The sequence below is a fragment of the Canis lupus genome, chromosome 14 (genome assembly GCF_048164855.1).
Source record: "Canis lupus baileyi chromosome 14, mCanLup2.hap1, whole genome shotgun sequence".
Classification (NCBI taxonomy): Eukaryota; Metazoa; Chordata; class Mammalia; order Carnivora; family Canidae; genus Canis; species Canis lupus.
The window spans coordinates 45,886,290-45,902,359 of NC_132851.1; the positions used below are offsets into that span (position 1 = coordinate 45,886,290).

The following is a 16,070-nucleotide window of genomic DNA, read 5'->3' on the forward strand; positions in this document are numbered from 1 at the left end:
CATTACAGACGTCACACCAAAAAATAGAAGTTTTTCTAAAATATCCAACCTTGATATTAATTTAAAGACGAGATGTCCCACTCTTTCCACTCAATGTGGGGTGGTTTTCTTCTACTCTACTCAGCCCTTAATATCTTTCTAACACTCGCATATGTCATTTCAAATACCTTACCAATAACCAATAGTCTAGTTCAAGATGTTCCATTTTAATACCAACAATTTAAAAAGCTCTTTAAAAATAATCAAAGAAAGCTTGCAAAACAATACTGTTTTATGGATAAATACCCATATCATCATCACCATAGCTAGCACCTATATGGCACTTACCATATACTGTTAACTCATTAATACTCAACACTCAGAAGCAAGCGGCATTATTGCCCCCATTTTATATACAAACAATTTGAGTTAAGAGACATTAAATAATTTGCTCAAGTAAAAAGTAGAAAAACTTCACAGTGATGATAAAACCAAATTCAGAAATAATTTTTAAAAGTAGAATTGTACATGTGGGGCGCAGTTTAAAGGTGCAGTTCTTCATGGTATCTTTATATTTTCTTTTAGTTAAATTCAAACCACTCAGAAGATATAGAGTGGAGTAGTTCAGAGAAGCAGTGGAGCTAGAAGGATATGCCAATACCATTCCCACAGTTCAGTTTCATTCACATTCAATAAACATTTACCAACTGCCTAATGTGTACAGAACAGGGAACAAAGAACTGGATACAGGGACAAATATGATATAGTCCCTATCCCCAAGAAATCCTATTCGTCCCGTATAGGAAACGGGAGGAGAAAGTAAACAAAGAATTTGTCAGTACATCAGAATTTATCATAATCCCATACTTTAATTCCAAGTATAAGATATCTATTGCAGATTCAAAGCAACAGAGTTCTTGGTTGATCCTAAGTATGACTTGATTCTATGGCTTAGTCTCAAACTGTGATGCAGGACCAACAATATCACTATTATATATAAGCTTATTAGAAACGTGCAATCTTGGGCAGCCCCGGTGGCTCAGCGGTTTAGCACCGCCTTCAGCCTAGGTTGGGATCCTGGAGACCCAGGATCGGGTCCCGTATTGGGCTCCCTGCATGGAGCCTGCTTCTCCCTCTGCCTGTGTCTCTGCCCCCCCCCCCCCCACTTTTCCCTCTCTCTCTCTCCATGTCTCTCATGCATAAATAAATCCTTAAAAAAAGAAAAAAAAGAAATGTGCATTCTTAAGCCCCTACTTCAGGCCCTCAAAGTCAGAAACTCTGGGGCAGAGCCTGTTAATCTGTTTTAAGAAGCCCTTGAACTGATTGAGAAGTACTGTTGTAGCCAATGTCCGGAGGCCATAAACCAGAATAAGTTCTATGAGACACATGGATACTCACCTGTCCACTCTTAGACTGTTTCAAACTATAACAGTTACTTGGATCATTCGCAAACTAGGGCTATATTTTTCAAGAGAGCCCAAGGAGATTCTAGCAATATTAGGGGCTCGAGAATGGCCTAGAATCCAAAAATCACGAGCATGGAAAACAAATTTTTAAATAAACAGTGATCGCTCATCTAGTCCCACCAAATGTTGTACCATTATCACAACTCAATCACAGCCACCAAGGAAATGCTAAACTACAAATTAGCAATCCCTAATTTTACTTTTGTTATTTCTAACTACAATCTCATATCAAGTTACTGGATCAGATTAAAAATAAAGCATTCTCAACCACTTATTACCTGGAATCTGAATCTGGACAGAAGAAAATTTATTTTAACAAGGAAAAAGTCAGGATTTGAAGAAATCCAAAAATTAAATTTGAAATATCCTAACACCCTTAGTTTCACTTACATAACAAAGACAAGGTTATTAAAACAATCATTTATTGCTTGAAATGGTCTCCCTTCTTATAATCTTACTTAACTTTTAATATACCCAAGTTCAATTTCCAAAAGTTCTTAAACAGGAATCCAAAACGGCATCCAAAGTTTTAGTTAAAAGGAAATATTGTTAGCAAAAAGGCATATCATGCATTAATTTGTTTTTATTTAATCAAAGAGAATGACTACTATATTTAAGGCTTTGTCATCTCTCCTGACTCTAAAGAGGATGAGAAAACAGATAAGTGCATAAAGACAAAGAATTAGAATAAAAGTTGTACTATTAGTACATCTGTAAGTCAAAAGGATTCCTTTATAAATGTCCAACCAAATCAAATAACTCACTGTCCTACCTCCAACAACAAAAGAGGGAATACTCTGATTTTTAAACTGACCAACTACAGAGGGACCACTATGGTTTCTCAAATTATCATCAAGATAAATCACTGGTGAGTTTTTACATTTAGACTCTGAGCAATTTTTCCTACACTATTTTCATACTTTCAGTATGAATACAAATGCATATACAAGCATCAGAATCTTTAAAAATAAAACTGTCTATGTAAGTGCTTTATATTAATCAATTCAAGATAATAATGAACTTTAAAGTTCAGACACACACACACACACACACACACACACATATCTGCTTTTTAAATAACCTACTATGGATCTACTGTTAAACTGCCTATGATCCACATAGTTCTCCATCTATTTACATTTGAAGGGGTTGGAAGAAGGGTAAACATTAGGTCAATACTTTATCATATAAAGTATATAAGCTATCTTTAAAATTGCTTTTAAAAAACCTTCAAAGGATTATTCCTAGTTCTAATACCCCAAAATTTCAGAAAGAGAGATGTGCATCCACAGTTAGTATGTATTATATTTTTTACAGACATCGATCACATTTTCCTTTCTGGACCCACATTTCTAGCAGGCTCAGAAAAGACCTGAAATAAGATGACCAACAAGAAAAGAGAAAATCCAAGAGGAACAATGCCCAAGAAATACAACTTAAAAGATTCTATTAAAGCTTACCTCTTTAGGACACTGATTTTTGCAACAACTAAGGAGGTTCTTTTCATTTTCATCAGCTGTGGTTATTTTTCTAAAAATAAGAGGAAGTTTTGATGACATTCAAACCAAAGTCCATTTTATAGCACAATTTCTAAAAAAATAACTCACAATTTCAAACATATCCATTAAGCTATTCATTTCTTCTTGAAAAAGATTTTAATTGTGTATCATCTGTAACAATTGTCCTCAAATTATTTACCTTCTGATAACTGAAACCTTCCAGCCCTTCATCTATTATCAACAAATCAAATACCAAAAGAGTAATCAGTGCAAAAAGAAAGTATATAACACACACAAAATATCATCTGTGCCTGGCCTTTTCTTTAATAGTTCTGCTATTACTGGGCACCTCGGTGGCTCAGTCCCTTAAGCATCTGACTCTTGATTTTGCCTCAGGTCATGATCTCTGGGTAAGGGAATCACACATCACTCCACACTCACCCTGGAGTCTGCTTGAAATTCTCTCTCTCCCTCTGCCCCTTCCCCTGCTTGTGCTTACACACTCAAATAAATGGGTAAAATCTTTTTTTTTTTTTTTTTTAAAGATTTTATTTACTTATTCACAAGAGACAGAGACACAGGCAGAGGGAGAAGCAGGCTTCATTCAGGGAGCCTGACATGGGATTTGATCCCGGGTCTCCAAGATCAGGCCCTGGGCTGAAGGCAGCGCTAAACCGCTGAGCCACCCGGGCTACCCCTGGGTAAAATCTTTTTTAAAAAAGTTGCTATTACCTTTCCTGGTAGAGCAATCATTATTCATAGCTATCACCTTCTAAAGCTTCTACATAAAGGATTAAAAACTAATGGCTCAAAAAAAAAAAAACAAAAAACAAAAACTAATTGCTCAATATATTACTTAAAAACAAACACTGAGAAAATGCTTTAAGTTTTTACTTAAATTCTAATTAGTTACATAAATTGTAGTATCAGTTTCAGGTGTATAATCAGTTTCAGGTGATTCAACACTTTCATACCATACTCTGTGCTCATTGCAAATGCCCTCCTTAATCCTCATCACCTATATCACCCATCCCCCCCCACAAACCGCCCCCCTGGTGACCATCAGTTTGCTCTCTGTAGTTAAGAATCTCTTCTTGGTTTACCTCTCCCTTTTTTTCCCTATGCTTGTTTTGTTTCTTAAAGAACAACAACAACAACAACAACAAAAACTACTTCAAATTGAAGAATTTAGTAAGCTTATTTTCGGAAAGCTTCTTAAGCTGCTTTTGTAAGTTATCTACTAATGTTAGAAACTGACTCCCTTTAGATCTGATCATTTTATATCAATCTGTGTGCTTTTATATTTGGCTTCATGGGTAACTCAGGAAAAGTCACAAACACTAAAGAATAAAACTTTCTCATAGATAGTTGAATATAACCACAACAGACACTGCATAAGTCAATAACTAGTGACACTCTTAAAATCCCTATCCCATATAGGTTACTTTTCTCTTCCCATCACCTTTCTTCTCCTTTTCTTTCTTTTCCTGCTTTTCTTATTTTCTTTTATTAGACATAATTGCCAAAATAAACTACAAGTTTAGTCTAATTAATATCAAAACTATTATCTTAAGTATACATATAAGTTAGCATAAATGTACTCAAGGTAACACATGCAATTTTCTCAGCAAAAGTTTAATAATTTGCAAACTCTTTATACTGGCTCTACAAAAAGCTGTATACTTTCATTCTGACAAGGTGCTCACCTCTGAATTTAAGACTTAGTATCATTTTGTTCCTATCACTTTATAATTAGGTAAACTAATTTTTCAACACCTGTATCTTATATATCTAATTTCTACAGAAGAAATTACATGAAGCAGAAAAGGACTAAAAAAAAAAAAAAAAAAAAAAAGATAACATGAAATAATTCACTGAATTGAAAGTAAATGAAATTATCATAATGAATACTGAGTCTTGAAGAAGTCTCTATAAAAACATACACCTCATGTTTGAAGGTGCTTTTAAAAACAGATTTATTAAGGTATAATGCAGAACACAACAATGTACATGTTTAAAATGTGGTAAGAAAATGTGGTAAGGGGCAGCCCTGGTGGCTCAGTGGTTTAGCGCCGCCTGCAGCCCGGGGTGTGATCCCGGAGACCCTGGATGGAGTCCCACGTCAGGCTCCCTGCATGGAGCCTGCTTCTCCCTCTGCCTGTGTCTCTGCCTCTCTCTCCTCTCTGTGTATATTCTCATGAATAAATAAATAAAATCTAAAAAAAAAAAAAAAAGAAAAGAAAATGTGGTAAGGCTTGACATAGGTTTACTCCCATGAAACCATCACCACAATCAAGATCATGGTCATTACCCATCACTCTCAAAAGTTTCCTGTGTCCCTTAGGAATCTCTTTATACTGCCCATCACCTGACAGGCAACCACTGATATGTATAGATATACATACTTCTTGTATAGATTAGCTTCCATTTTCAAGAATTTTACATAACCAAATCATAGAGCATGAGACTTTTTTGTTCAGCTTCTTTCATTTACCTTGAGATTTCACATTTTGAGGTTCATTCATGACATTGTAAATAACAATAGTTTATTTTTACTGCTTTATTTATTCTAATGTATAGAAATCTACCATTTGCTTATTCACCTGTTGCTGGACATTTGGATTGTTTCCAGTTTTAGGTTACTACATATAAAATATTATGAACATTCATGTACATAATCTTTGTAGGGACATACATTTCATTTCTCTTGGTTAAGTACCTAGGAATAGAATGGTTGTATCATATGGCAGGCAGATGTTTAACTTTTTAAGAAACTACCAAACCTTTCCCCAAAGTGTTTGTATCATTTTACATTCTTATTAGCAGTGTATGAGTTCCAATACTTCCATATCCTCTCCAATACTTAATACTGTCAGTCTTTTGTCTTTTTGTCTTTTCAATTTTAGCCATGCTAACAGGTACGCAGTTGTAGGTCATTGTGATTTTTTAAAGTTTTTAAATTCCAATTAGTTAACATACAGTGTAATACTAGTTTCAAGTGTACAATATAGTAATTCGACACTTCCATACAACACATGGAAGTGCTCATCACCACAAGTGCCATCCTTAATCCCCATCATCTATTTCACCCATCCTCCCACCCATGTCCCTTTAGTAACCATCAGTTTGTTCTCTATAGTTAAGAGTCTGTTTCTTGATTTACTATTTGCTCTTTTTCCCCCCTTTGTTGTTTTGTATCTTAAATTCCACATATAAATGAAATCCATGGTATTTGTCATTCTTGGGCTTATTTCACTTTGCATAACACTCTCTACCTCCATCCATGTCATTGCAAATGGTAAGAATTCTTTCTTTTTTGTGGTAATATTCCATTCTCTATATATACACACACACCCCACATCTTCTTCATTCATTCATCAGATGATGGATATTTGGGCTGATTCCATAATCTGGCTATTGTAGATAATGCTGCTGTAAACATCAGGGTGCATGTATGCCTTCAAATTAGCATTGTTGTATTCCTTGGGTAAATACCTAGTAGTGCAATTGCTGGATCTTAGGGTAGTTCTATCTTTAGTGTTTTGAGTAACCTCCACACTGTTTACCACAGTGGCTGCACCAGCCTGCATTCCCACCAACAGTGCAGAAGGGTTCCCCTTTCTTTTTCTTTTTTTTTAATAATAAATGTATTTTTTATTGGTGTTCAATTTGCCAACATACAGAATAACACCCAGTGCTCATCCCGTCAAGTGCCCCCCTCAGTGCTCGTCACCTATTCACCCCCACCCCCCGCCCTCCTCCCCTTCCACCACCCCCAGTTTTCTTCCCAGAGTTAGGAGTCTTCATGTTCTGTCTCCCTTTCTAACATTTCCCACCCATTTCTTCTCCCTTCCCTTCTATTCCCTTTCACTATTATTTATATTCCCCAAATGAATGAGACCATATAATGTCTGCCCTTCTCCGATTGACTTATTTCATATCCTTACAATACCTGTTGTTTCTTATGTTGTTGAGTTTAGCCATTCTGACAGGTGTGAGGCGATAGCTCACTAGAGTGATGGTAATATAGTTTGGAATGCCTCTCCTGGATAATGAGTGATACTGAGCATCTTTTAACATGCTTTTCTGTAGCTCTTCTTCGAAAAAATATTTATTCATGTCTTTGCTTCATTTTTTAATTCAATTATCCAGTTTTTGGATATTGAGTTTTACAAGTTCTCCATATATTTTGGATCCTAACATTTTATCAGCTGTCATTTGCAAATCTTTTCTCCCATTCCATTGGCTGTGTTTTAGTTTTGTTGATTATTCCTTTGCTGCACAGAACTTTTTATTTTGATGAAGTCCCAATAGTTTATGTTTGCGTTTGTTTCCCTTGCCTCAGGAGACTATCTAGTAATTAGTTGCTACTGCCAATGTCAAAGTTGTTACTGTAATCTCCTAAGATTTTAATGGTTTCCTGTCTCACATTTAGGTCTTTCATTCATTTTGAATTTTTTTGTGTGAATGGCATGAGGAAGAGGTCCAGTTTCATTCTTTTGCATGTTGCTGTACAGTTTTCCCAACACCATTTGTTGGAGAGACTTTTTCCCATTGGATGTTCTTTCCTGCTTTGTCGACTATTACTTGATCATTCAGTTATAAGTTCATTTCTGGGTTTTCTACTCTGTTCCATTGATCTATGTGTCTATTTTTGTGCCAGTACCTTACAGTCTTGATCACTACAGTTTTGTAATATAACTTGAAGTCTGGAATTGGGGTTCCTCCAGCTTTGCTGTTCTTTTTCAAGGTTGCTTTGGCTATTGGAGGTCTTTTGTAGTTCCATACGAATTTTAGGATGGTTTGTTCTGTGAAAAATGCTGGTGGCATTTTGATAGGGATTGCATTAAATGTGTAGACTGCTTTGGGTTATACAGGCATTTTAACAATATTTTTTCTTCCAATCCATCAGCATGGGATGTCTTTCCACTTCTTTCTGTCCTCTTCAATTTCTTTCATCAGTGTTTTATAGTTTTCAGAGTACAGGTCTTTCACCTCTTTGGTTAGGTTTATTCCTAGGTATCTTGTAATTGTAAAGGGGATTGATTCCTCGATTTCTCTTTTTGCTACACCATCAGGGGTATACAGAAATGCGAACAGGTTTCTGTACATTGATTTTGTATCCTGCTGCCTTACTGAATTCTTTTACAGTTCTATCAGTTTTGGGGCAGAGTCTTTCAGGTTTTCTCTATAGAGTATCATGCCATCTGCAAATAGTGAAAGTTTGACTTCTTCCCTGCCAGCCTGGATGCTTCTTCTTTCTTTTATTTCTTTTTGTTGTCTGACTGATGTGACTAGAAGTTCTAGTACTATTTTGAATAAAAGTGAGGAGAATGGACATTCCTGTCTTGTTCCTGACCGTAAAGGAAAAGCTCTCAGTTTTTCCCTACTGAGGATGATATTAACTGTGGGTTTTTCAGATATGGCCTTTAGCATATTGAGGTGTGTTCCCTCTAAGTCTTACTTTATTGAGGGTTCTTATTATGAATGGATATTGTACTTTGTCAAATGCTTCTTTTGCATCTATTGAAAGGATCATACAGTTCTTATCCTTTCTTTTATTAATGTGGTGTATCACATTTGTGAATACTGAAACGACGATTGCTGCCCAGGAATTAATCCCACTTGGTCACAGTGAATGATTTTTTCTTTTAATGTTGGTTTGCTAGTACTTTATTGAGAATTTCTGCATCTCTGTTCATCAGGAATATTGGCCCATAGTTCTCTTTTTTAATGGTATCTTTATCTGGTTTTGATATCAGGGTAATGCTAGCCTCAGAACGAATTTAAAAGTTTTCCTTCCTTTTCTATTTTTTGGAACAGTTTGGGAGAAGAATAGTTATTAACTCTTCTCTCTAAATGTTTGGTAGAACTCTCCTCTGAAGCCATCTGGTCCTAGACTTTTTGTCTGTTGGGAGTTTTTTTTTTTTTTTTTTTTATTACTGATTCAATTTCTTTGCTAGTTACCAATGTTCAAGTTTTCTATTTCTTCCTGTTTCTGTTTTGGTAATTTATGTTTCTAAGAATGTATCCATTTCTTCTAGTTTGCTCAATTTGTTGGCATACAGTTCTTCATAATACTCTAATTGTTTGTATTTCTGTGATGTAGGTTATTATTCTTCCTCATTTGTGATTTTATTTATTTGGGTCCTTTTTCTTTTCTTTTTGACAAGTCTGGCTGAAGGTTTATCAGTTTTACTAATTTCTTTTCAAAGAACTAGCTCCTTGTTTCATTGATCTGTTCTATTTTTTTTAATTTTCTATATCATTTATTTCTAATCTAACCTATGATTTCCTTTCTTCTGCTGGTTTTAGGCTTCATTTGCTGTTCTTTTTCTAGTTCTTTAGGTACAAAGTTAGTTTTTTTGAGATTTTTCTTGCTTCTTGAGGTAGGCCTGTACTGCTATATACTTCCCTCTTAGGATCACTTTCACTGTATCCCAAAGGTTTTGGACCACTGTGCTTTTGTTTTCATTTGTTTCCATGTATTTTTTTTGTTTTTAATTTCTTCTTTGGCTTCCTGGTTGACCCATTCATTGTTTAGTAGCATGTTCTTTAATCTCCACGTATTTGTGGTTTTTCCACATTTTTTCCTGTGGTTGACTTCTAGTTTCAGTGTTGTGATCAGAATATAACTTTAATCTTTTTACATTTGTTGAGGCCTCTTTTGTAACCTAATATGTGATCTATTCTGAAGAATGTTCCATGTATACTTCAAAAGAAAGTGTATTCTGCTAAAAAACATACACTTCAAATATGTATTCAAGGAAAGGAAAAAGGAACTCCAGACAGCTATAGTAATGGAAACCACCTCAATCCAAATATATCTACACATTTTCCCCTAAAATCATTCAGCTCATTAATAATAAAATCACTCAAATCCCATAACCTCCACATAATTAGAAGATGCAAATTTCTACAAAGTTCAAAATTACCTGTAAGTTGAAAAATAAATACCAATTCATAACAGAACTATTTTTCAAGCTCCCTCAGCAAATCATTTCAGAAAACTAGTAGTGTTCTGGAAAAACTGAGCAGAAAAGAGAACACACAACTGAGCTAACATCACACAAGAGAAAGAGAAAGTCCACCCTAAATGTGAAAAAGTCTTGGTAGGTCAGAGCACTAACTATGGGAAGAAACTTTAAAAAGTGCACAAGAATTAAGGAGCCAATCTTGGAAGGATAACACTCTGAACAAGAAGGTAAAAAGGTAAAGTCACCCTCTGGAGACTACATGACAAAGGGAAAAAGAAGCAAGAAAGAAAAATTTAGGTCCTGCAAGACCAAAGAAAAGCTCTTTCCTCAGTATCACTCATTAATACAGCAAAATTGCTCTCTTCATTCTCTCTACAAAACTTCTAATGCTAAAGTAATATTTTATTCTTAAAATTTCAACAAAATAATATTTAATAATAAAATCTGACTTTTCCAATTTAACAAGACATGAGCTTACAGTCACAAAAACACATTTAAGTTAATATTAACTGGCATTTTTCAAAAAGTACTTATGTTAAAAAAATCAGAAACAAAGTCATATTCCCCAATTTAACCTGAGTAAAATATACTTAACAAAGAGCCCACATTACAAACTTGGGTGAAAAGAGCTAAACAAGTCAGTAAATTATGTTAGATTATGATTAAGTAGAAAAAAAAGGCAATCCTCCCCCCCCACACACACACACATAATCTACAAGCAAAAACATGTATTTTATTAAGTGCAGATTTTTTTTTTAGGTAAAGGAAATACAGAAGTCATAACTGAATGGTAAGTCATCAGAAAGGGAGAAAAACCATGAGATACTCTTAACTATAGGAAACAAACAGGGTCACTGGAGGAAAGATGGGTGGGAGGATGGGGTAACTGGGTGATGGGCATTAAGGAGGGTGCATGATGTGATGAGCACTGGGTATTATACACAACTGATAAATTATTGAACACTACATCTAAAACTCATGATGTACTGTATGTTGGCTAATTGAATTTAAACTTAAAAAAGTCATAGCCATAACAGATACATTTGTAAAAAAAGGAAAAAAATTATGCCTTGGTAGCTATGTGTACATCAACTTTTTATCCAACAAAATTCTAGTTTGACACTGTTATTTGAGCACTCTACTATAGGAATGTTTCTATATTTTTTAAAGCAGTGATCCAATTTTTTTCCTTAAAAAATCTTAACCAGAATCCCCAAATGGAAAGAAAGCATAACTGTCTTTGAAATCAGGGGTAAGTATCTAGACGGTGAAGTATTCTACATTTCTTTCTTCAGGTCTCTACTGAAAAATCTAGGCTTCTAACACCTATGGGTGACACTGAGTAATGTTCCTTAAAGTACATTTTATAGGGTTCTAAATTACAAAAAGATACTGGTTAAAAATAATTATTATAGTAAAACAAGAATATTTCTCTAGTCCACTTACCTACATTCCACATATAGGCTTGTGATCTTGCAGTGACATTTTATTCTAAGCATCTGAACACAAGGAGGACATTCTCCAGGGTGACATGGCAAAACACATGGATGGGGACAACCCAGAGGACGTGATTTAGAGCACCCTTCTTCACACTGAAGGCATTCTGGGCTAGCCTGATAGGTAGTAAGGAAATAAATCACCTAAGTAAAGAAGTCTAACATTTCTACATATTAAAATTATAAAATTTATATATCCCATTAAAAGGAAGTACTTTTGTATCTCTTAGGAATACAGTTAATAAAATGGTGTATGCTTTCACCTTAAAAATATTCAAAATGAAAAAAATACATATTCACAATGAAGAACAGCAAGATTATCAATATGACCACTAGTCACAAAGATTTCTGTCTACAAACCTCGTTAAATCAAACTGCCTCATCTTGAAATTGTACTTGATTATATGAAGTATTCCTACTAAAAATGTAAATTACTTCCTGGAGAATAGTCAGTAGCAGGAAAAAAGAAAACATTATTAATTCATTTCCACCCAACAAACATGATCACCATCAAACTAAAGAAATCAACACTCTGTTAATACATAAACATTCCCAAAGCATTCAATGTTCTGGAGATACTGCTCTCATCTTGTCAAAGAGAAACATTCATGGAGGTGGGGGTGGGAGGAGAATGACCAGTTTATGTTTTAATGCACTTGGATGAACTAAAATCACATTACATTTACAAGTAAATGTACTTCAACGTAATTCAACAAGGCACCTCTCTGCTCTAGTAATTTAACAATTTAAATACCATCTACCTACTAAAGAAGGTTAAAAACTGTTATTGCAGGATATTATTTATTTTCACATGTCATATATGAGATAAAGAGAGCTACAGACATCAATACCAAGTCTTAAAGTTTGAAATTTTTATCATTCCTAAGTATAGCCATGATTACAAGAGTGATTATGTCAGTTAAAATCTAAGATATTTTTAACAATGTAGATTAAAAAGAAAAAGTGTTTCAGTTATGAAACATTCTTCTATAAATAATTTCTATTTTTTATTTTTAAAAGTATATTAATTTATTGTAACTTATTCAGCATCTTATGACAGAAATTATTCACACACCGGGAATATACAAAATGGGAAAGATCCCTGACCTAAGAAATATAAATTTAAGTGGGGGAGGTAAAGAACATAATAGTTGTCTTCATAAATACTCTGAATAAAGATACAGAAGGTTAAGAAGGAGTAACAGAAGCAGTAAGAAGAAAGCCTACTGATAAAGTTCATGTTTGAACAGAATAAATAAGGGAAAGAGCCATAAGAATGCAGAGTTCCAGAGAAAAGATCACTAAGTGCAAAGGCTCTAACACAGAACAAATTTGGAACATTCAAGAAATAGCAAGAAGGAGAAGTGAGCAAGTGAGTGATGAGTGAAGAGGTAGGAAATGTAGTCAGAAGTTAGATCATTATGAAGTCTTATAGGCCACCATAAGACCATTTGGATTTTATCCTGAGAGTAACTGAAAGCTACTGATGGTTTTTTTTTTTTAATTTATTTATTTATGATAGTGACACACACACACACACACAGAGAGGCAGAGACATAGGCAGAGGGAGAAGCAGGCTCCATGCACCGGAAGCCCGACGTGGGATTCGATCCCGGGTCTCCAGGATCGCGCCCTGGGCCAAAGGCAGGCGCTAAACCGCTGCGCCACCCAGGGATCCCTACTGATGGGTTTTGAGCAGGGAGATGACACACTTGACTACAACTTTTTTTTTTTTACTTACATCTTTAAAAGATTAACCTAGGTGATGCAGTACGACAAAGGTGGGAGTAGAGAGGCTGACTGAGAGAATAGTACAGACACCTCTAGGGAAGAAAAATGCTAGTGGCTTGGATGAGGACATTAGTGGTAGAGGTTATACTAAATGGTCAGATTCGGGGATGTACTTGGAAGATAAATCTGACAAGACATGTTGTGAGACAAGGACAAGGACAATGTAGAAAGAAATTAAGCAACATTCCTGCCTTTGATCTGCAGAACTGGGTAAAACTGGTAATACAATTTTCTGAAATGGGAAAGACCAGGAGAAAAATAGGCAATGAATCTCAAAACATGCAAACATAAAAAAAGATGACACACACAGTCTATTTCGCTTGTTCTTTTTCCTGGCTATGTGGTACACCTACAATAATTTTTCATTTAAATAACATGAATAGAACATAGTGGGCTGGGAGTTAAGACATCAGGGATACTACTTTCTGATTACTACTGTCCTGTTACCTGACCACAAACAAGTCACCTGACAATCTTCACTTTCCCTATCTGCAAAAAAATTATATGATGAGAGGAGGTTCCTTCCTTCTAATTATGGGAAAAAAAAATCACTAATTTGTACTGCTAAGCTATATTTCTGGATCACTTATAATATCAAGTTCTATCTTCTAGAAGAAACTATCTTAATTCAGAAATATAGCAAGCCTAGCTGTCAAATATCTTATACAGTTCTCCTTTAAAAAAGAAAAACCAGAAATTCTAACCTAGGGAATAATATTGGGATAATGCACAATAATTCTCCGATTAGTCAAGTCAGCTTTTTTTTTTTTAAAAGATTTTATTTGAGAGAGAGAGTGTGAAGTGAGCACATGCACAAGCAAGGGGGACAGAGGGAGAAGCAGACTCCCCGCTGAGCAGGGAGCCCAACGCAGGACTCAATCCCAGGACCCCAAGACCATGACCTGAGCTGAAGGCAGATACTTAACTGATTGAGCCACCTAAGTGTCCCCATATCAACTTTAAAATGAGTTTCTGATTTATCTGACATCTGGAAATTCAGGGAGGGCAGCAATTCTTATTATAATCAATGAGATGATGAGAAAGAAAGCAGAATAAGCATTTGGATTACTATTACAAATTGGAAAATAAATCTTGATAGTAATATTTTTTCCCTGTTTCATTAAAATATATTTGATACGTTACAAATTCAAGGTGTTCAACATTTACATACTGTAATAAGATTGTCATACTAACAATAATTAGTACCTCTAGCACATTACAAAATTACTCTTTGTTTTTAATGGCTGGAACAATTAAGTACCAAACTCTTAGCAAGTTTGATGATTATACCAATTTTTTAAAAAGATTTTATTTATTTATTCATGAAAGATACAGAGAGGGGGTGGGGGCAGAGAGACAGGCAGAGGGAGAAGCAGGCTCCATGCAGAAAGCCCGACGTGGGACTCGATCCTGGGTCTCCAGGATCACACCCTGGGCCGAAGGCGGCGCTAAACCGCTGAGCCACCCGGGCTGCCCCCCAATATTTTTTTTAATCAATGAAACATCACACATCACACACTGCCTTTAACAGTGATTCTCAAACATTTTTATGCATGATCAATTACTTGGCAAATGTTAAAATACTGAAGCAGGGCCTGAGATTTTGCATTTTCAACAAGATTCCAGGTGATGCCCATGCTGCTGGTCTACGGACAACACTGCGTGGCAAGGGTCTGTCACAAACATAATTATATAAGAAATATATGTGTCTATGTGTGATTATGTACATATATTTTCTTTTCCTCTCATTTATTTTTGGTATAGATTTTTCCCAAAGAGAAAAGACTGTCTTCATTATTTCTTCTTTCAGTGACTCAAAAAATAACTGTCCCCAGGTTTGCTGGGGAAAAACACTTCATCTGCCATCAGCCTCACACCTATCCCCAGTTAACAGCTTTCCACTTACTCGAGCCAAATGAATTAGACAACAGGGATATATTTGTTGCTAATGGTAGCAAGCAGAGGCATTGCCTGCAAAAAAAAAAGCCTTGACTGAACTGAGATTTGCCAGTTAGGCTAGGGAAAGAGACCAGAACAGAGATATGAAGCAAAAGAGTTTTGAATCCAGTCAATTCAATAAGCACTTTTAAATACCTGCTCTGTTGTAGGCTCTGTGCTAGGATTTAAGGTAGGAACTGGATTAATAGTTCCATAGCCATTTGGGTCAAGAGAGACATACAAGGAGATCTTTTCCAGTGGGTCTCAATTGAGACGTTACAGTAAGAAACTGATTTTGAAGAGTTTATGAATTATTTCACTTTTAATATATAAATTAAACTGATTGCAAAGTTATCCTCCAAATAATGTAGTTTTCACTCACTTGCACTGCAGTGGCCTTCCTTGAGTGGAAGATAAAGATGGACTTGTAGTTAAATTAAGAAGAATTGCACATAACTTATAACCCATATTTTACCACAGCCACTGTCCATGAAGCAATGCTGGGATTATCCAAGATAATTCCCCATTCAGTACCCTATCAGCTCTTAAAATGAGTATTTTTTGTTTTGTTTTAAGATTTTATTTATTCATGAGAGACACAGAGAAAGAGAGGCAGGGACACAGGCAGAGGGAGAAGCAGGCTCCATGCAGGGAGCCTGATGTGGGACTCAATCCTGGGACTCCAGGATCACGCCCTCAGCTGACGGCAGACGCTTAACTACTGAGCCACCCAGGCGTCCCTCAAAATGTGTTTTTTTCCAACTCACTTCATATTCTAAAATCCAGAGGAGGAAAGCCATATAGTAGCTATACTCTATCTAGTTAAAGTGATTTTGAATTGTAATTACTTTACTATGATTTTGTAATTCCAATATTTTTCATTTTATCATGAGTATGTTTTTATTAAGGATCAAAGCACAGGTG

At 35.4% G+C, this 16,070-nt stretch overlaps 1 protein-coding gene and 1 long non-coding RNA gene across 3 annotated transcripts in view; one reads left to right on the forward strand and one right to left on the reverse strand.

Moving 5' to 3' along the window:
• The window catches only part of LOC140604055 (uncharacterized), a 64,429-nt gene that overhangs the window by 19,588 nt on the left and 28,771 nt on the right, over positions 1 to 16,070 (forward strand). The window lies entirely within an intron of this gene.
• The window catches only part of NFXL1 (nuclear transcription factor, X-box binding like 1), a 71,336-nt gene that overhangs the window by 13,342 nt on the left and 41,924 nt on the right, over positions 1 to 16,070 (reverse strand). For both annotated transcript variants that reach the window (XM_072774968.1, XM_072774966.1), the window contains exons 18-19: positions 11,368 to 11,534; positions 2,906 to 2,975 (exon numbers count right to left, since the gene is read on the reverse strand). In XM_072774968.1, coding sequence (XP_072631069.1) covers positions 2,906 to 2,975; positions 11,368 to 11,534 — 237 coding nt within the window. The remainder of the gene's footprint in view (positions 1 to 2,905; positions 2,976 to 11,367; positions 11,535 to 16,070) is intronic.